General features: G+C 35.4%; 1 protein-coding gene across 3 annotated transcripts; it reads right to left on the bottom strand.

Moving 5' to 3' along the window:
- Positions 1–14288: 14288 nt before the first annotated feature.
- On the bottom strand, positions 14289–22690 carry MNS3 (alpha-mannosidase 3). 3 transcript variants are annotated; one of them, XR_005480817.2, is made up of 8 exons: positions 22275–22686; positions 20287–21245; positions 19089–19350; positions 17330–17527; positions 17071–17219; positions 16680–16963; positions 16169–16268; positions 14289–14556 (listed from the first exon to the last, which is right to left on the bottom strand). XR_005480817.2 is itself a non-coding variant. In XM_039026680.2 (7 exons), exons 1-6 carry the CDS (start codon positions 22350–22352, stop codon positions 16705–16707), a joined length of 1905 nt encoding a protein of 634 aa, XP_038882608.1. In that variant the 5' UTR covers positions 22353–22690; the 3' UTR covers positions 15956–16268; positions 16680–16704. The 3 variants fall into 3 exon arrangements, 2 of the variants coding, with proteins under 2 accessions (XP_038882608.1, XP_038882609.1); XM_039026680.2 differs by lacking the exon at positions 14289–14556 and having other exon boundaries at positions 15956–16268; positions 22275–22690; XM_039026681.2 differs by lacking the exon at positions 14289–14556 and having other exon boundaries at positions 15956–16268; positions 21658–22656.
- Positions 22691–24677: the final 1987 nt, after the last annotated feature.

Below are 24677 nucleotides of genomic sequence, written 5' to 3'. Positions count from 1 at the left end.
AGGATCCGTTGTCTTATAAGAAGGAAATGGAGGATGTTGACCGGGATGAATGGGTCAAGGCCATGGATCTCGAGATGGAGTCGATGTACTTCAACTCAGTATGGGATCTTGTTGATCAACCTGATGGGGTTCACCCTATAAGTTGTAAATGGATCTACAAGCACAAACGGGGTGCTGATGGGAAGGTACAGACTTTCAAGGCTCGACTTGTGGCAAAGGGTTATACCCAGATAGAGGGAGTCGACTATGAGGAAACTTTCTATCCTGTTTCCATGTTAAAGTCGATTCATATCCTCCTGGCAAATGGACGTCAAAACGGCCTTTCTGAATGGAAATCTTGAGGAGACCATTTATATGGTGCAGCTCGAGGAATTCATAGCCCAAGGTCAAAAGCAAAAGGTTTGCAAACATAATCGATCCATTTATGGACTAAAACAGGCGTCTCGATCTTGGAACATACGGTTTGATGATGCGATCAAGTCGTATGGCTTTGACCAAAACGTTGATGAAACTTGTATCTATAAGAAAATCATCAACGTTTCAGTAGTCTTCTTAGTGTTATATGTAGACGATATCATACTCATTGGGAATGATGTATGTCTACTGAATGCAGTTAAGAACTGGCTAGCGACCCAATTCCAAATGAAAGATTTGAGAGAGGCTCAGTTTATTCTAGGTATACAGATCTTTCAAGATCGTAAGAACAAAGTGTTAGCACTGTCTCAGGCATCATACATTGATAAGATGTTGCTCAAGTACTCGATGCAGGACTCCAAGAGGGGCCTACTGCCGTTCCGGTATGGAGTCACTTTGTCTAAGGACATGTGTCCTAAGACGCCTTAAGAGGTTGAGGAAATGAGACGGGTCTCATACGCATCTGCCGTTGGCAGTTTAATGTACACGATGCTCTGTACTCGTTCAGACATCTGCTACGCTGTGGGCATAGTCAGTAGGTATCAGTCTAACCTAGGCCAGGGTCACTAGACCGCAGTGAAGAACATCCTCAAGTATCTTCGGAGAACGAGAGACTACATGCTCGTGTATGGTTTGAGGAATTTGATTCTTATAAGATACACGGATTCTGACTTTCATACTGATAAGGACTCTCGCAAGTTCACATCAGGGTCAATATTTACTCTTAACGGAGGAGCTATAGTGTGGCGAAGCACTAAGCAGGGGTGCATCGCCGACTCCACGATGGAGGCGGAGTACATTGCGGCTTGCAAAGCTGCTAAGGAGGTCGTCTGGCTCAGAAAGTTCTTGATAGACCTAGAAGATGTTCTAGATATGTGTAGACCTATTACCCTTTATTGTGATAATATTGGGGCAGTGGCGAACTCCAAGAAGCCAAGGAGTCATCGGTGCGGAAAACACATAAAGCGAAAGTATCATCTGATCCGCGAGATAGTGCAGCGAGGGGACATGATCGTCACGCAAATCGCTTCAGAGAACAATGTTGTTGATCCGTTTACAAAAGCTCTCACGGCTACAGTATTTGAGGGTCACCTACAGAGCATGGGTTTACAGGATCGTCCGCGGTTAGACTAGGGCAAGTGGGAGATTTTCTTGTACTGGGCTTTTATGCCCTAGTTTATTGTTTTGTACTAAGTTTTTTATACACCACACTTCGCTTTAGGACAATGGGAGATTGCTGGGGTTTATGCCCTAAAGTCTCGTGTTCTGTAGTTTGTAAACAGTATGTATGAACACTTGTGTTGTTAATATATGATATTTACTTCACATCTTGTATTTTGCTCAGTTAATTGTTTTATTTGCTTTACCACAAACCAATAAACATAAAATCCTTGGTTATCTGTATGTGACTCAAGCATGTATGTGGAGACATACAAATGGATCATGTCTTGAGTGATAACCAAAATGGTCTGTAGTAAATGGATAAATGAGGGAAACCTTATCCTAGTAACGCTATGGACGCGGCCCGCTTTGTGGGATGATCACAAGTGTTGTGACTTGTCACAGATGGTCTAATCCTGATCATTCAAGTTGGGGACATGCGAGCAGGGGCGTCATATACAAAAATTTTGTATAAGACCTGACCAGTGTTAAAGTCTCGTTATATAACACCGGTCATGACAGAGACTTCACTTCACTAGGATGACCATAGGTAACATGACCTCAATCCTGAATGAGTTGGGAACTCCTGCCATTAAGGGTGGTCCTTTGATTTGTATGGGTGTGAGTGGCCAGGTCGCCGATTCAAACCTACCATTTTGAGGATTTGTCTGTTTTATGAGTTGGGAACTCAGCTACACAAGATGAAATTCACTCCTTCCTCAAGACAGGGGTAAGTAGATAGATGGTTTCCTTAAGGGTTGATTCTGGGGCTTGAACGATGTGGCACCACACACCTTCTCTTTGCTCGAAAGGTGTTCACACATAGTTGGACTATGTTGTATTATTCATTAGAGGAATGAGTGGTACTTAAGGAGTGAGATGTAACTACAGGTGAAAAACAGTAAATTGGCTCAGTTGTACTTACGAGCATCTGTGAAGGATCATCGTACTCATGGTTTGTTATATCCGATGGACACAGAAATATATCTGTGGTAAGAAGAGTTCAACTATTGGTCTTTTGTGGAATCACTGACAGTTAACAGATGGTGGATCTCGTGGCTAAAGAGTTTAGTCAGCTATTTACGTACCGTTGGAGCTTCGAGCCACAGGTCCATTAGGTCCCTTGGGTAGCTTGGATAAAGTCGAGAACCAATGTTTGGGTTAATTTGAAATGTTCAAATTGACAAGAGGAAGTTCAATTATATATGCTATAATTTGACTGGTTAATTATATATGATATAATTGGCTAAATGTATGAGATACATTAATTTGGAAGAAATTAGATATAAATATGATTTATATCAAGTAGATGAGAAAATACTATAGTAGATATGTGATATCAAACTATAGGATATAAATATAATATGATTATATTTATTAATTGATTGATGATTAATAATATGATAAATAACCAATTCTTCCACGTGCGGATGTGGGTAGTGGACTGCGTTGGTTATGGTAACCAGCGGGTTAAAAATGAAAATCGTTTTCATTTTTCATATTGTGCATTCATTATTTTCGAGCACCCAAAAGAATTTGTGAAAACGATCATGAGAGCCTATACGATAGAAGCTCTTCCGTCTAAACGATCGTCTACCTCATGACTTCTCTAAACAATCATATACATTTTTCCTAAATGATCGTTCAGCCTTTCCTACACGATCATGTAACTCTTCTATACGATAAGCACTTATGCTATACGATAGCATTGTATTATCTCCCACTTGCTTATCATCTACATGAATCGTTATCCTCCATCCTCTACCAAAATCACCAAAGCCCACTCTTTGGGTTGTCACTCCGAGGATACCCAGGCTTCACTAGTGGTGGTGTCATCCCCACTGTAGTGTTCGTGTTCATTCTGATCGTGCTGTTGCAGTCGACATACCCGTCAGGTGTTGGTAGTTCTGTTTGAGGGTTTCTGCTACATTGGGTTCAGATGTTTGAAGAGAGACTTCAACTAGTATGAACCCTTTCCCTATTATTTATTGTGTTCAGAGCATGTCGATAACTAGGTTTATATGCATAACTGTTAGTGTTGAATGTATATCTTTTATGTTTCGATCACTGTGAAATCGAAGCGATCTGAACACGCTAATGGAACTCTCGGTATGAGATCCTTCAAATAGTTGGGGACATAGGGTGCAAGATGGAATTCACGCTTACCCGAGGGATAGTAGGAAGGTTGTTCTCTAAAGTGATGAATCTAGGTCTTGAACAAGGGGTCCTAGCTTCTCATTAGTCTGAGAGGGATCCGATTTAGTAATTGGATCACAAACCAGCTGTTCATTAGAAGATCAGTGGAACATAAAAAGCAAGATGTAATTTATAGGGATAACAACATATTGACTCAACCGTTATTATGAACAACTTGTGAAGGGTTGACTTACTGATTATAGTTAAATCAAGTGGACACAAATATGTCTACAGTGAGGATAGTGCAACTATTGAGCTATAGTGGTGTAACTCAGTAGTTAACAAATATTGATTAATTCAGTCTAAAGAGTTTTAGCCAATTAATCTCAAATCGTTGGAGCTCATGATTTGTAGGTTCATTACTAACTCGTAAAACATGAACACCTTGAATAGTAAATTGAGTAAATTTGAAATGTTCAAATTATAAATTAGGGTTTTAATTTCAATTGTTCAATTTCGAATTAGGGTTTCTATAATTATATTCAATATAAATATTGATTTAAGTATTGATTACATTAATTGGATTCATGTTTAGAATTAGGTGTTTGATTAATTTAATATTTGATATTAAATTATTATTTAATTAGTTAAATATGTTTAATTAACTAAAATCAAATTTATTTTCAGTTTCAAATTCAATTTGAGAAAATGAATTTTATATATTGATTAATTTTGAATTAAAATCAAATTTTGATTTAATGGAAAAACCCACTTTCTATAGTGAGAAATTCCATGATTTGGTGGATTAGGTCTCCTTTAACAGCTAGCTAGCAAAATTAAATGCTCTTGGATGAGTCAAAGAGCTGAGTCTCCAAGTGAATTGCATGTATGAGAAATATAAAACATTCAATTTTCTCAAATTGGAGACAGAGCTGCTAGAAATAAGATTTTCGGCAGAATTTTTCTTCCTCTTTCAGATCCACACCAATTCCCTTCACAATTCACTTCAATTTTTAGTTCCACCACTCAAATTAATGGCTGAGAATAGTAGAGAAGATCTTTTGGTGGTTCACTGAAAATTTTGAAGCTGGGAATTTATGAGGAGCAACTTGGAATTGGAGGAATTTTTCAAATGTATGTGTTTCATGAAACCCTCTTATGAAAAATATGTTTTGCATGTTTTTAGAACTCAAAGTAAATGTAATTAGAGTGCTTATTGATTCTAATTGCTTCCATTGCATGATTCTACATCCTATCAATACCACTATCCTTCACTATGACAATCGTAGTGTCATCCAGATTGCTCACAATGATATTTTTAATGAGTGCACTAAGCATATTGAAAATGACTGTCATTTTTTTACATCATCTAAAACTCTTCTTTTACGAGCTATTTCTACTACTGAGCAACCCGCTTGATATTTTCACCAAAGCTTTGTCCTCTAGGCGCTTTCTTCCGCTGCTTAACAAACTCAAGTTGATTCCTACGTTACCACCTTAAGTTTGAGGGGTGTTAAATGTATGACTATTTAGACTTATCTTTGTGGTTAGGAAGGTTAGAAACTTAGTATTTGTTGTTAGGAAGGTTAGAGACTTTAGGGGGGATGGTTGATGTCTATTCTTAGCCCCTGAAGTTGTATTTATATCAAACATACTTCTTTGTTCAGAATATACTTATGAAATACATTTCCAATAGTTGTCCTCTTCAAGTTTGAGACCGATTTTTATTCTTGCATTATTTTTTGGCGTAATATAGGAGTTGGATTTGCTGAAGATGATGCAACTATTTAAAAATTAGTTGGTCCTATTATTGTGAAGCAAGATCTTGCAGAGCCAAATAGAAATGTTCAGAAGAGAATTGTTCATCTCAAAGATGAATTGCATGTTTTTATCTCAATTCTTTTCCATATGTCGTTGATTTATATAATGCTAACTTTCCTCAGCTATGAAGTTGCTTGGTTCCCTTATTAACTTTGACCTAATGCGAAGATTGATTAACCTAATACGACCAAAACCTACTTTGTGTCTATCTGAAGGATTTTATACACTGTTTAGCACAAGTAATGTACAAGAGAACAATTGCATATTTGTAACAAAGCATCCCCTAGGATTGTTCGGGTGAAAGACCATTTTGAGTTTGGTTAAGAGGAGGGAGTGGCGTTGGTTCAAATTATATAGTCAATAGTGTTTTTTTTTAAAACAATATCAATACAAGAGATTGTTGATATCCGATATCTAAATCGAACAAGAAAAATTATCATGGAGGGCATCATCATCATATAATTAGGAAAACAATAGTTTTTAACTTCTTTCTCTACATTGTGTTGCATTCTTTTGCTTTTATTATATTGTATGATGTAATGCAATGGTTGTTCATTTTTTTTAGGTTGTACTTCTTTGTTTAATTTTCTATTAGGTGTAATAAGAATTTGAATTCAACTGTTGTCCAAGCTAATGTGTGACATTCTTTTGATGCCTTTTGTTTGAGTCATTGTTAAATGCGTGTATACACATGTTTATTTGAAATCTGAATTAAGGGTGTACACGGGCGAATTCAGCTGGTTTAGGGACTTTTTATAGAAACTAAAAATTTTAGATTGGCTTTAACTCAATATTTTGAAGGGTCAATCCAACCCATACCCAATCCAAAATTTTCAAGTTGGGTCAGGTTAAGTCATCGGTTTTTTTTTTTTTATTACACAAGCTACCATAAACTCTAGTCATATCCATTTTGAGATTGAAAAGCAAAATCTAAGAGCTAAAAACAACACAAAAGTAGAGAACAAAGCAACTAAATCATCCCTAATATGAACTAGAACAACAAAAAAAAAAAAGAAGCAAAAAAAACAGCTCGACAATGAAAAAATCAACACAGTTCATCCATCGACTGATGATAGAAGAAATAAACAAAAACATGCACTAATCACCAGAAAGCAAGGAAAAAGTCAAGGGAGACAATGAGGCGAGTATAGGAGATAGATAGCCGAAATGAGGGAGACGACAAGGAGGATTGAGATTGAATCGAGTCTAAGAGAGATGGCAACGGCGAGGCATCTGAGATCATGCAAACTGAAGTTGAAGGTCGAGAGAGAGAGTCGAGAGACAGAGCGAGGCTCGAGCGGCAAAAAGAAAAGAAAATCTAAAAGGTAAAATTTGAAATTAGGTTATATATATATATATGTGTATGTATGTATGTATGTATGTATGTATGTATATATCAAGCCGATCTGGACAGTGAATTTATGGACCCGAGACTTCATTAGAGAGAAAGTCCAGCTGGAAGGAGTCAACAAGTCCAACTCTGCCAACTCACACATTAAGGTGCCAGGTTGTCAAAAGTGCCATATATGATAATTTTCCCAATTATGCTTTCTATTATAGGTTGTTATTCTGATTTATTTTCCCTTCATCTCATTCGGTCATCTGTACATTTTGTTATACCCTTATTCCTTCATTTATTATTATTTTATTGTCCCTAAATTAGGACAAAGGTTTGTATAAAAAGGGCCACAGTGCCTCTATAAAATTGTGTGCAATATATAGAAAGATTTGCGAATTACTCTATTTCTACAATCTCTTTTTTGGTATCAGAGTGCCATGGCAAACACCGTATCTGGGGGGTCTGAATCTGCAAAGTTTAACAACCCTCCGTTGAACCAACTTTTGATTCAGATAATGAGTATCAAGCTCGATCAAGGAAATTTTTTACTATGCAAAAATCTTGCTCTCCCCATTCTTCGAAGTTACAAGCTCAAAGGTCACCTTTCTAGTAAGAATCCTTGCCCTTCCATATTTCTCCCAACCCCTGGTGACAACTCGAGACTAGATGCATAAAGCATCAGTGATGCTTCAAGTTCTCAAATGGTACATGAAGATTCTGTAAGTACCACTACTGAGAGAAGCCTGAATCCACAATATGAGGCCTGAATAACAATGGATCAGCTTCTCCTTAGTTAGCTCTACAATTCAATGATGCCCATGGTCGCTATGCAGCTGATTGGTTTTGACAATGCAAAAGAATGCTGATTGGTTTTGACAATGCAAAAAAACTTTATAAAGCCATTCAGAATTATTTAGCATTTAGTCCAGAGCTGAGGAGAACTACTTACGCCATATTTTTCAACAAACTCGCAAAGGTAACACTAAGATGAGTGAATATTTACGTTTGATGAAATCATACTGTGATAACCTAGCCCAGGCTGGAAGTGCAATTACTACTCGAGCGTTGATTTCTCAAGTTCTTCTGGGGTTAGATGAAGAATATAATCTGATAGTCATTGGCATTCAAGGAAAACCAGGCATATCATGGCTCGATATGCAGTCGGAACTTCTATCATATGAGAAATGCCTTGAATATCAAAAAGCTATGAAGTCTAATACCTCCTTCAATCATAAAATTATTGCCAATGCAGTGTTTAATCAACCTCCGAATGGGTCACGACCTCCAGGCAGTCAGAATTTTAATCGCCACCAGTTCAATGGTAAGAATGGCAATGGTAATAACGTTCTGAACAACTACTTCTCCCACAATAACAATGGAGGCAATAGGGGACGCAGCAACAGTCATGGTAACAATCGACCAATGTGTCAAGTATGTGGTAAGTTCGGCCACACAGACCTGGTATGATATCATTGACTCGAAAAGGACTTCTCCCCATCTTTCAATCAAGGACGGAGTAGTGGAAATATGTCTAGTTCTATCAACAATCCTACCAATCCAGCAGTCTTTGTCACTACACAGAATATTAATCCATTTCTTGCAACTTCTGAAACAATGGCTAAGCTCAACTGGTATGCTGACAATGGAGCTACCAACCATGTCACTGTTAATTCCTCAAACATAGATCATCTCACTGAATATGGAGGTAATGAACTAGTTACTGTTGGAAATGGTGAGAAACTAGATATTACATATACGAGAAACTCTTGCTTATCTTATGGGAAATCAATTTTCAACTAACAAATATTTTGTGTGTACCAGATATAGCTAAAAACGTGCTCGGTGTTTCCAAACTTGATAATGATAATGTCATTTTTGTTGAATTTTATGTTGATCGTTGTCTTATAAAGGACAAGCTTACGGGACGCACGTTACTGAGAGGGGAGCTTAGTGATGGTCTCTATCGTCTGGATGGAGTTCAGATCATGCACAATGGAAAAGTTGGCCAAGAATAGTCCCTGCACAAAAATAAGAAGTCTGCAGCCTTTGTTTTATCGGGAATTTGAGTAAATGTTGTAGAATCTCGTACTGTCTAGTATAGGCGTCTGAGTCATCCAGTGTCTAAAACGTTAAATTGCTTACTTAGACATTATAATGTTTCCACTAAAATGAATGAAGACTTGTTCTTCTATGAATCTTGCCGATTGGGAAAGTCTCATGCCTTACCCTTTCCTCTGTCCATCTCCCGTGCTACAAATGCTTTGATCTCATACACACAGATGTCTGGGGGCCCGCTCCCATAACCTCAATAAATGGATATAGATATTATGTTTAATTTTTAGATGATCACAGTTGATATCTTTGGATTTATCCTCTCAAACAAAAAAGTGACACTCCCACAGCCTTCCAACATTTTACTCAATTTGTCCAAACACAATTCAATACACAAATCAAAGCACTACAGTCTGATAATGGTGGTGAGTAACATCGTGTCCATCAAGCCTGTACTTCAATGGGAACTGCAGTTAGATTGTCATGCCCATATATCTCAACCCAAAATGCGAGGGCTGAGTAGAAGCACAAACACTTGGTAGAAACTGGTTTAACACTTCTTACACAGGCTTCTATGCCCATTTCGTTTTGGTGAGATGCCTTCTCCATGGCAGTATACCTGATAAACGGCCTACCCACTCCCATGCTTCATTGGATGGCTTCTATTGAGCTGATGTTTAAAACGAAACTAGATTTGACAACTCTACGAATCTTTGGTTGTGCCTATTTTCCCTGTCTTCGGCTCTACCAGACAAACAAATTTCAGTATCATTTTGAAAAATGTGTTTATCTTGGGCCAAGCCCATCACACAAGGGATACAAATGCCTTAGTAAGTCTGGTCAGTTGTATATCTCTCGACATTTAATATTCAATGGACAAGATTTTCCCTATGCCTCTGAGTTTCAATCTCAAAAGCCTTAAAAAATCACATTGGCTATTCAACCTAACTTTCAACCCATTCTAAAAAATGTTCCCCACCCAACTCAGGCCCAATTCTCAGACTCATCAAAATTATTGCAATCACAACCTCCTCAGCCCATATTATCCATCCATTTTCCCACCAGCCTACTGGCCCATCAGCTGCCCCAATATCTACACCAGATCGTCTCTCTAGTGATATTGTAGCCCAACCTTCCATTGGCTCTGCCTCTGCCTTACATTTAGCTTCTTCACACCCAATGTTCACCTGTCCAGCTCCAGACTCATTGTCCTCACCATATCATCCCAGTTCCACCTCGTCTGAAGCTAGTCTTTAGTCCATTCCTCTCGACCTATGAATCCTATTAATCTCCCTACTCACCCGATGATTACAAAAGGCAAAGCTGGTATTTTCAAACCAAAGGTGTGGCTATCTAAGGGTCCTACAGATAGGACGTGCACTGAACTAACCAGAGTATGTGATACTATTGCAACTCCACAGTGGAAGAGTGCCATGGACAATGAATACAATGCTCTTATTCAAAACAATACATGGCAGCTTGTTCCTTCCTCATCAACGTTTAATATAGTTGGTAACAAATGGGTCTTTCACCTAAAACGCAATGCCAATGGGTCGATACAGAGATACAAGGTTCGCCTTATTGCTAAGGGATTTCACCAACATCCAGGTATTGATTTCTTCGAAACTTTTAGCCCTGTAGTAAAAACCTCAACAATGTGTTGTCTTTAGCGTTGCAGTATCAAGAGGGTAGGAGCTTAGGTAGCTTGACTTCAACAATGCCTTTCTAATGGTCAATTATCTGAAAATGTGTATAGGTCACAGCCACCAGGATATGTCGACTCACGATATCCTCACTATGTGTGCAAGCTAAAAAAGGCCATATATGGATTAAAACAAGCTCCAATAGCCTGGAATAATGCACTAAAAGCAGACTTACTCCAATGGGGTTTCATTCACTCACTGGTTAATTCCTCCCTTTTCATATATAGAACAACGATTACTATCATTTTTCTCCTAGTCTACGTCAATGATGTTATATTAACTGGGAATGACGGGTGCCTAATTACTCAGCTGATACAAGCCTTGGATAATACATTTGCATTAAAAGATCTTGAGCGCCTTAGTTACTTTTTGGGTATCCAAGTTACCTGTCTCGAATCTGGATTTTTACTTCATCAAGCTAAATACGTTGATGAATTACTTCATAAGTTGGAGCTCTCTGACCTCAAACCTACCCCCTCTCCATGTATTCAAGGCAAACACCTCTCAAGTAGTGATGGAAATCCTCTTACTAATCCCTTTATATATAGAAGTGCAGTCGGCGCACTTCAATATCTTACAACTACTCGACTTGATATTTCTTATGCAGTGAATCATCTCAGTCAACTTATGCAAAAGCTAACTGACATCCACTGGCAGGCAGTAAAAAGGGTGTTACGATACATTAGTGGTACCAAGCACTATGGTACTATCTTCCAACCTAGTCCTAACTTGCACATCTCTGCCTTTTCTGATGCAGACTGGGCCTTTAACATGAACGACCGAAAGTTTGTGGCTGCTTATTGTGTCTTCCTTGGTCATAATCTTGTCTCTTGGTCATCAAAGAAGTAAACAACAGTTGTACGTTCTAGCACTGAATCAGAATACAGGGCTTTGGCTCAAGCCTCCTCTAAAATTGTATGGTTGCAGCAACTTCTGGGTGAACTCGATATGAAATCCTTCGTCAAACCAATCTTGTGGTGTGATAACCTCAGTGCAAATGCTCTTACTTCAAATCCTATTTTTCATGTTAGAACCAAACATATTGAGATTGACGTTCATTATGTGCGAGATCAAGTTCTAAAAGGGACTTTGGAAATCAGATATGTTCCCACCACCAATCAGCTTGCAGATTGTCTTACAAAAAACGCTTACTTATTCATAGTTCTTTACTTTGTGCAACAAACTTGGGATAGTTGAAGTACCCCTAAGTTTGAAGGGGGGATGTTAGAGAGAAAGTCCAGCTGAAAGAAGTTAACAAGTCCAACTCTGCCAACTCACACATTAAGATGTCAGGTTATCAAGAATGCCACATATGATCATTTTCCCAATCATGCTTTCTATTATAGGTTGTTATTCTGATTCATTTTTCCTTCATCTCATTCGGCCATCTGTACATTTTCTTATACCCTTATTTCTTCATTTATTATTATTTTATTGCCCCTAAATTAGGGCAAAGGTTTGTATAAAAAGGATCGTGGTGCCTCTCTAAAATTGTGTGCAATATATAGAAAGATTTGCAAATTACACTGTTTCTGCAATCTTTATTTGACTTGACCTGAAAAATCATTTGGTTATTTGTAATAAATAGAACAATAAGAGAAAAAATCTAAAAATATTTTCTTTCCTTCTTTTTCTCCAGTTTTTTTCTTTTTTTTTTCTCCTTTTTTATTTTATTTTCTTTCTCTGTTTTTTTTTTTATTTTCTTTTATTTTTCCAATTTTGTTAATTTTTTAAATTTTCCCTTTCCCCATTTTTAAATTTTTTTAATTTATTTTCCTTTCTCCAGTTTTTGCTTCCATCTCATCAAACATTTCTCTCCCTCATCTTCCCATTTCCCACTTGAATCATTTAAAAAAAGAATTATAAAACTGAGTTTCAAACTCAAGACTTAACACCGACAAGTCAATCATCAAATTTGATTATTATAACGAAACAATAAATATAATTAACAAATGAAAATGGATTTGAAAGAATAGTCCTCATTGCACCATTTTTAGAAATATTTATTAAAAGTTTGAAATAAGAAATGAAATAGCTATTAAACAAGTTTATTTCTCAAAAATAAGAAATGAAAACGTTATGAAATAGGCCAATAATGTTTTTTTTCTTTTTATAGGACTTTAAGAATATGAAATCTATCAATAATATCACAGTGATACTATGAATGCTATCAATGAAAACTTTTATACACAGTCAAACAATCTCGATGAGTCATTTCCTCTTAAATATTACATTACATAATACATAAATACTATCGGTGATATCTATTACATTGATAGCAATATAAAATATCATTGACAGTAGCTATCAATGTTATCTTTTATGACTATCAATGTTGAAAGATATCATTTTATACTTATATGCATCAATAACGACATACAAACACACTACATGTGTCAACAAATTAATCAAAAGACCCTGATTATTTACAAACAACTATAACATGATATCAAATTCAAACAACAAAAAAAATCAAAATAATACTATTGATAGAAACATATTGGCAATACTATTTGGCTATCATTGATAAAAACATATCAGTCAACTAATAACTCATTTCTCAAATTGGAAGTTATAACTAATAGCAACATCACTTATAACAACTATCAACGATAGTAACTAATAACACGTTTCTCGAATTGAAAGCTATCATTGATAGCAGCTATCAGTTGTTATCACTAGTAACAACATTATTGATATTCACCGATAGCAGTATTACTGATAGCAACTGATAGTACATTTCTTAAATTAAAAGTTATCGCTGATAGTAGTAAGGATTGTAGCTATCAACGATCGTATCTAATAGCACACTTCTCAAATTGAAAGTTATCACGGATTACAGGTATCAGCGATCGCAACTAATAGCACACTTCTCAAATTGAAAGCTATCACTAATAGCAACTATCGGTGATAGCAACTGATAATACACTTCTCAAATCAAAAAGCTACCACTGATGGCAGCTATCGGTGATAGCTATTGATGATAGCTACTTATAACACACTTCTCAAATTAAAAGCTTCACTGATAGTAGCTATCAATGATAACTTTCAATTTGAGAAAATTGGGAAACAACGCGCAAAATGGTGGTTGGGCATGGATTTTTTGGTCCTTTACTATTTTTTGTTCTATATATGCAATTGTTTTATCTTTGTACTACATATTCTATTATTTTGGGTTTGAATTCCATTTATGCAACTAGCCCAAATCATTTTAATTTTTTTTTCAACCCAACTCAACCCAAAATAAAATCTAACTCAACCCAATCCTTACCGTTGAGGTTGGGTAGTCCGGGTTGGTCGAATTACCAAGTTTTTTGAACACTCCTAATCTGAATCCCTATCTCTGGGAGTTAGTATAAGAGCAAGTATAATATAAAATATAACATCCTCTAATTCGAACAATGTTGTCTATAGTAGTGACGATGAGTACTAATAATTCCCATTACCAATTTGTTTTGGTTGCGGTAATATTTTAACATTCTCTTGCATTGCTGGAAACATTTTCAAAATATAGTAAAATATCACTGTCTATTAGTTATAGACATTGAAACTATCAGTGACAGTGATAGACATTGATAGATATCTATCAGTGTCTATCACTGATTGATCTATTAATGTTTATCATGGATACACAGTGAAATTTTGTTATATTCGAAAAAAAAAAAATCAACAATTTTCTATATTAAAAAAAACTCATTTATTCTTATCAATCTAACAGTTCTCTTACTTTTGGGAATTTTGCTTACATTCGTACATTTGGTTCTAACCTACCTATCTTGAGAATTTAGTGTTCTTAAAATGTTCTTCATTTCTACGTTAGTAGATTTCTTCATTGTGCGAATTTTGCTTATCAATCTACGTTAGTAGATTTCTTCATCTCTGACCACAATAATTCCAATTCATTACAGGAAGCGCGTTGATGCATAAGATCTGGAAGAGAAGCAAATGAGCAAAAGAGAGAAGGTTAGTATTTGCTTTATCATATGTATTTGGACATAACAGTAATTTATGCCTTCAGATTGAGTATTTATCTTTTTAATTGGTATATGACTATTTGATCCGAGTTTTATGGATTGGTGATGAAATTATATGAACTCACTTTCTTTCATTAGAGGCTCAAGTATTGATGCACTTTATTTTATTTAAAAAAAAGGGGGAAAATATGCTTTTATTCTGGACAGTTGAGTCGAGTTTCTATTTGGCCTCAAATTTTCAAAATATCACACTTTTTATCCCTTAAATTTTGAGTTTTATTTTTCTTGGATTCCTAGATTTTCAGGATGATATATTTTTATCCTTGAATTTTGATTTAGTTTTCATTTGGTCCTTGAGTTTTAAGATTTTTCACTTACATTGAACTTTTACCAATGATCTCTTTCATATTTGACATTAATTGGACTTAAAGTGAGTATTTAGTAAAAAAATCAAGGTTAAGTATAAATCTCAAAGTCCTAAGGACCAAATTGAAATAGAACTCAATATTCAAAGGGAAAAATGTAACATTTTTAAATTGTGAAGTCCTAGGGACCAAATTTTATGAACTCAATTGATTAAAATCAAAATGGCAGAACTCAATATACAAACTAGACTCAAAACCTCAACCATTAAAAAAATATTTTTTTTCCAAAGAAAAAAAAAATAATCTATGGTTTATCATGCATACATATTGTATTAGTCACACCTTTTTCTATATAATACGGTCTTTTTATTATTATCATTATTCTGACAAAAGACGGTATAGAATTTGAATGAGACATAAAAATGTTTTTACTTTTTAATAATTTCACGATGAGTCTGGCAGATTTCCAAGGTAGAAGGAAGGATTCAATCTCTCCGGCTTGGGGAGATATAGTCTTCGTTTTCACTATTTTCATATGAGGTATCAGATTTCAGAATTCTTTGTTCGAAAAAAACGTGCCATCTATAGTCACTTCTTAATAGCAAATAATAGGACCTAGGATTTAGTAAAGAAAAAGGAAACACTAAAAAATAGGGAAGGGTATATACTTGTTTCATAAATAAACCGAAAGTTTCGTTTTTGCAATTTTGATTTTAATCAATTGCAGATATAACTGAAAATAGTCTACTGGTGTTTGAACTTTTAAAATTTCATGGTTTGCTCATATTTCAATCAAGAAAAGATTTCCATTCTATAAATACTGACGCTCTATACTAAAACCATTTATTAGAGGTAGTATTGATGTCAGAATTATTATAGTATTGTTCCTTCATAAAATATAAATTCAATTTATTCTCTGGTTATCAGATAGGACCACCGATGAATACAGACATTGAAGCTGTTCAGTGTAACCAAATGGAAACAATCATCTACCGCAGTACAAGTTCCAACTCATATTCAACTTAGTATTTCAAAGCAATTAATTATATGAGAAAACTGGAAAAATGGCTACATGTGCACAAATTTAATGATGGTCCAAAATGTTTGTTTAAGCTATACTATGATGCAGAGACTAGAAAAACAAAAACCTGTATTTGAAAAAAAAAATTATAATTCAACTAAAAGGCTAAATTATCGAGAAACCTGTTAATGCTTCTCATGTGAATTGGCAAGTTAAACCTTCTCTTCCATTTTACCATGACAGGCTTCCGTGAGCTACGATGTTGTACGATTAGTTGGCAACCTAATTTAGATAAAATACTATAAAATTATAATTTAAACAGCGGTTATAAATATTGTAAATATTAATCGATATAATTGATATCAAGGTGTAAAATATCAATGGCTCACAACATATTAATCTATTACGTTTATTTTGGTCTTGTATTTTTAAAAAAGTGACCATTTTATCCTTATTAGCATAATTTCATTCCCAATGAAAAGTCATTAATACAAATTTATGGTCATACTGAATGGAGTATAATGGTAAAATTTTGATAGATCAAAATGAGTTAAAAATGAAGGGACCAAAATGGTCGATTTTTTTAAAATACAGAGATCAATGATGTTGAAAGTAGTATATGAACAAACATTGGTCAGAGTACCAGGGAAATCAATCAATTTGCAAATATGTAAAAGAATACAGGAAATTTACCTTTCCGCCGAACACAATTTTGGTATCATTTAATCTGAATATTGCCTTCAATTGGTAGCGGATGTGCTTCTGTATTGAACACATATTTATCCAACGGAATCGTGGAACTGTCCCCAAATAGCAAGTACAAATACTTGAGTGTCTCCCCCAGAAAGAATGTCTCCATTTTGTCCCTTCTCCGGGGAGGAACTGTAGTAACATCATCTAGTGATGTATATCCACCACTACTAACCTTTGTGTGCCTCTCGAATGCTTCAAAAATCTCCCACCCCCATGCTCGGTACCTGCATTACATTCATATAAACATCCTTTGTTTTTCTCAACCGATGCAGCTATACGAAATGCAGTTAATGAACAATTACAAGAAGCATGGTTAATGTAGAGGCCATACTTTGGATTGCCTGTGATACGATACAGGACGAACAATGACTCGACTGTTTCGGGCCGCATCAGATTATGACGATCCAGTGGCTTGATTATTATGTCGCCGATGTATTTCGAATTTTTATTTCCACCATCAAGGCCTTGTTCAGAATATTCCTGGACAAATGATGTGCCTAGTGTCTTTAGATTAATGGACAGCATGAAGAAATGGGGAAAGAAAGAAATAACGAACAAATTTACAATAGATGATGGGAAATAGAACCGACCTCAGTATGAAAATAAACTATTTCTGGGGCAAGACCGGTAGAGGTTACTTCATACATCTCATAGCAAGTTTTTGCAAGATCCTCTGCTAGATTCAGATTTTCCAGATCATCAAAGCTCAATAAGCTTTTACTCATTGCTTCTTCCTTGGTGATGCCCTTGGTTGCACCAAGAGCAAGGGTACCTGATAAGAAACATACCTAAAACAGGCACAAGTTTATTAGTCGAGTAAGAAACAAGGGCTAATATGATGCTTTCATAGGTCACATTGCTTTACTCAGATTACCAATGATCTGAAGAATCAAAATATTAATTTGAAGTCTTGATCTAGAACCCATTACAATGGCGTACTATTCTCTTGGAATGAAAATATGCAACCTTAGTTAACTCATTGAGCTGGTGAATTAAATGAAGTCTTGAAATAAAATCACATCAGAATAACATAGGTATTCCTTGGAAGGAAAATATGCAGGCTTAGTAAACTCATCAATTAACTACTAGAATTGTGACCAAGTCCAAATGAACATATATATATACACAACAAAGATGAGGTAGAAGTAGAACCAGCCACCATTCCAAAAGGACCTCTAACTAGTGAATAAGGCAGAAAGACTACGGGGGGACACATTTACACTACTAAAGAGCCTTAAAACGTTAAAGTATGAACATGCGGGATGCCAGCTGAGCTAACGGTTACTTTTACTTTTCTTTTATATATATATATATATATATATATATATATAATAATTAAAATTATAAATAAATAAATAAATAAAAAAAAACCCACTATTTGTATGTTTTCTTTTTTCTTTTGCCCTGCATCATCTAATCCCATAACCAAACTTTCTCCCTAAGCTAAATTATGAAGTGGGCTTTGCTTAATACTTACCAATATCCAGCCCCTTCATAAGTAAACTTAACAATCTCCCTCCCACATATGATGTTTTCAGTTGGATCTCATCTAGGGATAGAGTTTTGTGCCAAATGGGGGTTCTTCCCCCAAAAGCTAACTTAAGAGGTGAAAATTTCCTCAATACTTGAAGAACGACCCCCATCCTTTTTCACAACTGATGTAGGATAAGTGATAACCCAAGATTTACTCCCTATCTCTTTATATTTATTAAAGAGAACAAGAAGACACGTGTTGTCAATGGCATTTACATTCATCTTTTTTCTTTCCAGTAACATGACACTTTGGCTCAATCAAATAACTAGTAGCTATTAAATGCTATGAATGCAGTAATGTTTCTCACTGCATAGAAAAGGATGAAATGGGCAATGACAGAGCAGTGGAAAAAGAAGTTTGTATAATGTACTTAAGGAGGCGAAAGTGTACTCTATACAATTTCTAACACCCTAAATCTGTAACACAAACACAAGGACTGCACATGAAGAAATACATAACAGGCTTCAAGATAATGGTACTGTTTCCACTGTTATACTAATACCGATCTTGAGGGTGAATGAAAGATATATATATAGCCTTATATTATGACAATCAACGAGCATATATAGCATCTTTTTCATATGTCACATTATTTTTCAAAGTTTAAATCATATTTCTATACATCCAGAGACATTTCAAATTTTGAATATCTTAGACAGATATATGCAGAAAAATCAAACTCCCAAATTTGGGGAATAATCTTCCAAATTATTTCAGTTTGAGCCAATGTTCCTTGATAATATATAGCCTTGACTATACCATAAGCTGGTCTACCAGAAAATTGAATATTAGATACAAGAAGAAATAATGCATACCAGGTGGTCCATTTTCGGACTAATAGAAGAATCTGATCCATATGGCAATTCTCCAACAAAAACCAACCCATTTGGGACGGACTTTCGAACAAGAAGATGTTTAACACCTTTCATGGCTTCTTCATACATATCATGTAGATAAGTGAAATTATTATTTTCTCTCCTTCGCTTCTGAAGCCACACTTTGAGTAGATACTCATAGTAGCTATCACCACGAGATCCCAGTCTTATGGTTTCTCCGCTAAACTGGCCAGTTTGAGGGCTGCAATTGAGAAGAAAATGATGTTAAAATAAGTCAATTTAGTCATCACCATATCCTCTAAGTTAAAGGAACCTTTCAATAACCAAAAAGCACGAGGAGATTCAGAATGGCAGAAGGAACCATATTATGCCAAAACTCAAAAAAAAAAAAAAAAAAAAAAAAAATTGATACAAGCACAACTATTTACTTTTTATTCTTGGCTTCAGAAGAATAACCTCTCTTGATTGGAAAGAGAATTTTGCCAACATGACAAAAGGTTCAATTGAAGCCATATCTCAGACACTGCGAAGCATGGACTCACTACTGACAAGATATCAACTTTTAAAATGACTACCAATATAGCATATTGTGAATATGTGATGAAAGTAGATATTTTTTTAAAAAAAGAGAGAGAAAAGAATCAATTTTAGACATATATGAATACTAGAAAAAAAGGGGGAAAAAACCAGGAGAGCTAAGCCCTAAGTTCCAAACCAAGGAAGATCACAAGAAAGCTTTCCAGTTGGCCGAAAGAACATCAAGATTATAATTGACAAAGATAATATTTGTTACAATACATTTTACAATTCAAATAATAGTGTTTTCATTTATCCACAATGAGAAGACGGATAAATATATATTAATACAAGAAAATAGAAGGTTCAACATATTATATACCAGTAATATCCATTGAATTGGTTACATACACACATTAGTATGTAATTCATGAACACTGAAATATAGGGATACTGAAAAACTGTGGGGAGATGAGGCTATTAACCCAGATGGAAACTAGAGTTTACAAAAGAATTCACAATTTTCATCTAATATCTTTTTTCTGATGCGTCCATAGATCATAACAAAAAAGGCTTAAAAAGTTTGACATATATGTTAGACATAGCCATATTGTCTAAAATAAAGAAAACGTGCTTATACTAGATAAAAAAAGCTCCATACCTAATATAGATGGGAACCAAACCTTCCACTTTCGGAAGGCTCTTCATGTGTTCCAAGACCTTCATAGCAGCAATTGAATACTTTGGGTCACCTGAAACAGTACTGAGATAATTAAATTCCAGCTGTAAAGTAGATACTTCGGATGTGCTACTTGATCCACCAGGAGCTGCATGAGCCGAGGAATCTTTTAAAACAACATCACAGAGAGGAATAGCAGTTGGACTGGAGGTAAAAGCACTTAGCAAACGATCAGCCAAGTTCTTTGCAATTTCTAGATAAACAGCTGGCTTAGGTCCTTCATTTTCAAACCTCTTCCCATATTCTCCAGCTCTCAAGTGATATGCACTTAAGAGACCACCTAAAACACGTATGGTAGTCTCAAATAAATTGACTTGACCTTTTTCCTTAATTCTATCCAAAAGATGTTTTTCAACCCATGAGCCTGCCTCAGAGACAATATCACTAGCGCCCATTATCATGGCAGTGTCAAGGGCATCCACAACCGTAGCACCTAAACCTCCTAAACCATCAGTTCCATGCTGACTCAGTGGCATAAGTTCGTCATACCCCATTGCATACCTTTTATAGCCGGACCATGCATGGATAAAAGCATCCTTAACTTTCTGTTGCCTTGAAATCCATAACGACTCAGAGATTAATGTGTTTGGATCGAAATGGTAGCTAGTATTGCTACCTTTTTCATCTGGTGGTAATCGAGGAGGAAGCCTAGGAGCTCTTCTCCATAAGTTCCTGAAGTTAATGCCACCATTATTCTTAAACTCTCCTTTCTCATTATTCTCACCAACTTTGGCCACTCGATTGGGACCATGGACGGGAGTAGTACTAGTCAACAAAAGATATGCCAAGCCGAAGATCAAAAGTAATACAAGAAACTTCCCTGTGCTACAACTTAGATAATCACGTTTTCTGCTACCAGTGAGTAAATTCTGAGTCATCACCTGAGAAAGCGAGATGAGAACTTTGAGTCATAACTCAGAACAATCAATGTCAACCCATATCAAATAACTATAGGTTCATCCCAAAAATGAAGGACTCTGATAAGTGCAATCTGTAACCAATAAGGATTGGTTCAGATAATAAATTTTCTTTTTGGATAAGATCTAATATTTGTACCACCAAAATAAAATCTTTATGTTACTGGGATATGACATGATAAATAAATAAATACAAAATTATTAGGTCACTATATTCAGTGTTAAGAAAATTGAAACTGCACACAAGTCCCAGGGTTATCAATAACAATGATCTCACAACAACAAGAGACGAGTATTTTAGAGATAAGTTGCATGTCTCACGTCCTAGATGGTTCAACATGTAAGGAGAATTTTGGAGGGGGAAATTTCTACTCACAAAATTCTTCTGTAAACCTATTCTTCCTTGAAAATTTATCTTCTCTGTATTTTCCATATTGTTTGGGCAGTCATCCAAAAGTATTGGCAAGTCTGAAATTTACAGCAGAAGATAACCACCAATTGCAGATTGTACGTTTATGAACAACGTTGTATAATTTCACATCAATCACAAAGGACCTAACAACATAGCTCCCGATTATTTCGCAAAACACAAATATCCTCAATCTTTCTTTTCTATAATAATTTTCACTAATTAAACACGCATTTCCGACGAAAATGACTATTCAAACAAATCCAGGCGATCGATTCCATCGAGTTTCTACCCCTCCCCCACGCCAGCTCCATTCCAGAACCAACTTCACAGTCCTAAATAAAGTAAATGGAATTCGTAACTCAATTACACCGAGAGAATCTAAAGTTGTTCCAGGCACAATCAAAGTTCAAGGAATGAATGAGAATTAAGAAATACTCGTCGCTAGAATGTAAGTAGAAAGCTACCAATTCATCCAAACATTAACCGGAAACAAAATCACACGCACGGAGTGCCTGAGGATAAGCAAGCAGATTTCATGAAATGGAAATGGCGCAATAAGTCAAGATCTAGCATAGAAAGACCTTGAAGTAGGATCTCTGTCGAAACTTAGCATTGTCGTAATGAACATCTTTGACAGAGTAGGGTAGAGAACTCGACATATTCAATTGGATCGCGGTCTAGGGCTTTTTTACGGTTGGCCTCCTCTCCGCTCCGCTCGGAGGCCTGAGTTGCAGAGAGAGAGACGCGGAGATTTAAAAATGGCAACGGATTCCTAGTGCTCTTCTTACATCTCCGATCGACGATTACCGGTGGAGATGATCGGAAAATTTGAGCGGGAAATTGATTGGCGGCAATTGTATGTATGGATTGATACGCAACAAGAAATGAAGGTCCACGGGTCGTAGACGGAGAGAGAAGAGGAGAGGAAGAAGGTGAACGAAATTTGAACCGAATAATTAGTATTCCGCGAAGAGCACTGAGATTTTTTTCTTTAATTGAAAAATTAATTTATACCGTTCAATAATTATATAAATTAAAATCTTAAATTTTAATAATTAAATCAGTTTAAATCAAATTTTTTTTTAACAAATTTTGTTTTAAATTTTGTTAATGTATACTTTTCACATGAGGTTAAATCAAATTACGTAATATTAGAGAAACGCACTGTATAATTAAATAAATAGTATCCATTTTTTTTTAAATATGAGTAGTTAATTTTTCTTCCTTTTGTTTTCGTATATTTTTCTTTATGTGTTTAGGAAAAAAAATATATGATATATTTGGATAGAAAACTTCGGAAAGAGAATAATTTCATTCAGGTATTTTTTAGTTGATTTTAATTGAAATCAAGTGAAAATATCTATAAATTAGTAAAGATCGTAACAAATGATTCACTCATAAAAGTTTTGGATTTAAATTGATACAATGGTTCATTTAGAGCTTTAATTGATACAACAACAATGTTTAAGATAATTAATATTTTGTTTGTAAACATGGATTTTTTTTCAAAATGAGTGTGGTAGGTTTCAGGTTTTGGAGTTAGTTCACCCTCGCGGATAACGACCCTTTGTCCCGACCATTGTAGCACGTGTTGTTCAGGGCATAAGGGGCATATTTTTAAATTTTGGAGGTGAGATAATGTTAGCATGTCAAGGGATTCATAGAATGTCTACTCATTGGAGTTCATAGAATCGGTTGCATTGTTGGACGACATCAATATGACCATTAAAAAATGACCAAGTCTTGACTTAATCCTTTTTCCTAAAACTAATTCATTGATTCATTGGAAACTTAATTTTGGAAGAAGGTGAACATTTTGACAATAAAATTCAACGTCTTGTTGATGAAATTGGAGAGGCTATAGTAAAAAAAAAGGTCTAATGGATGAGTTTCTTTCTAACTCAAGAGCTAGTTTGTGGCTTCTACTCCTATTCTTTAGCCTTTTTTCCCCTTTTTACGTGCCCAAATTATTTTTTAAAAAAAATATATAAAAAGATGATTTTTCTTGAAGAGGCTTTATCTTCTCTCATTCTAACGTAACTATCTCACATCAACTAAAACTAATTATTAGAGGAGGCTACCACAATGTGACTGACAGTTTTACATTGTTAGATAATATGAGTTAAGATTTATAAAAATACCTTAAATTTATATTATGTACCTGCAGATTCTTGAATTTACATCCAATCATCCAGTTGTTAAGTATAAAGTATAGCGAACGGCCTTATAATAGAATAAATTTTCTATTGATTTATACACTCAAAAAATATATTCTATTTGACTTTTGGAATATAATTGACCATTTTTTCCCCTTAGATAACGTGATTGACCCATGAAATATGGACCAAATTACAGCATTAAAATCATTTTCTCATACATCAAATAACATAAATAAATAAATAAACAACTATACACACATTATTATTATCCAAATCCACACCTCCCTCAAATAATATTTCCCCTTTCTCTCTCTCTCTCACTCTCTCTCTCTTTATGAAAATTTTGGCTCTCATGGATTGCACAAAAGAACACAAATGAAACAAGTGTACCCATTTTCACTATAACATTCAACCCTTTTCTCTCTTTCTCAAAAGTGAAAATGGGTTTCAAGATTCCTTCCTCAATCTCTCCTTCATCACCAAATTACCTTTACTTCTTCCAAATCTCTCTGTCTCTCATTCTCTTCTTTCTCCTAATTTCCACCTCTTCCTCTAAACCCCTTCCCCACAAACCAAACGAACCCCGCCGTCACCGAACCACCATCTTTCACGGCGGCGCACCCACCACCCCACGGCGAGAAGTAGATCATGATCGACATCAGTACTACACAACCAACAAATTACAAATGGAGATCAAAATTAACAAGATCAGCAAGAAGAAATTAAAGAAGGTCCCGGCTGGGTTTAAAAGCAATTATAATAAAAAGGGAAGTGCTTTCTCTGTGATGCTTCCAAAGGGATTTGTTCCTCCTTCTGGTTCTTCTC

This window comes from Benincasa hispida, chromosome 3, assembly GCF_027475165.1.
Source record: "Benincasa hispida cultivar pf3 chromosome 3, pf3_genome.v1.1, whole genome shotgun sequence".
Classification (NCBI taxonomy): Eukaryota; Viridiplantae; Streptophyta; class Magnoliopsida; order Cucurbitales; family Cucurbitaceae; genus Benincasa; species Benincasa hispida.
The sequence above is the reverse complement of the archived record's forward strand: the minus strand, read 5'-3'. Positions and strand labels throughout refer to the sequence as shown.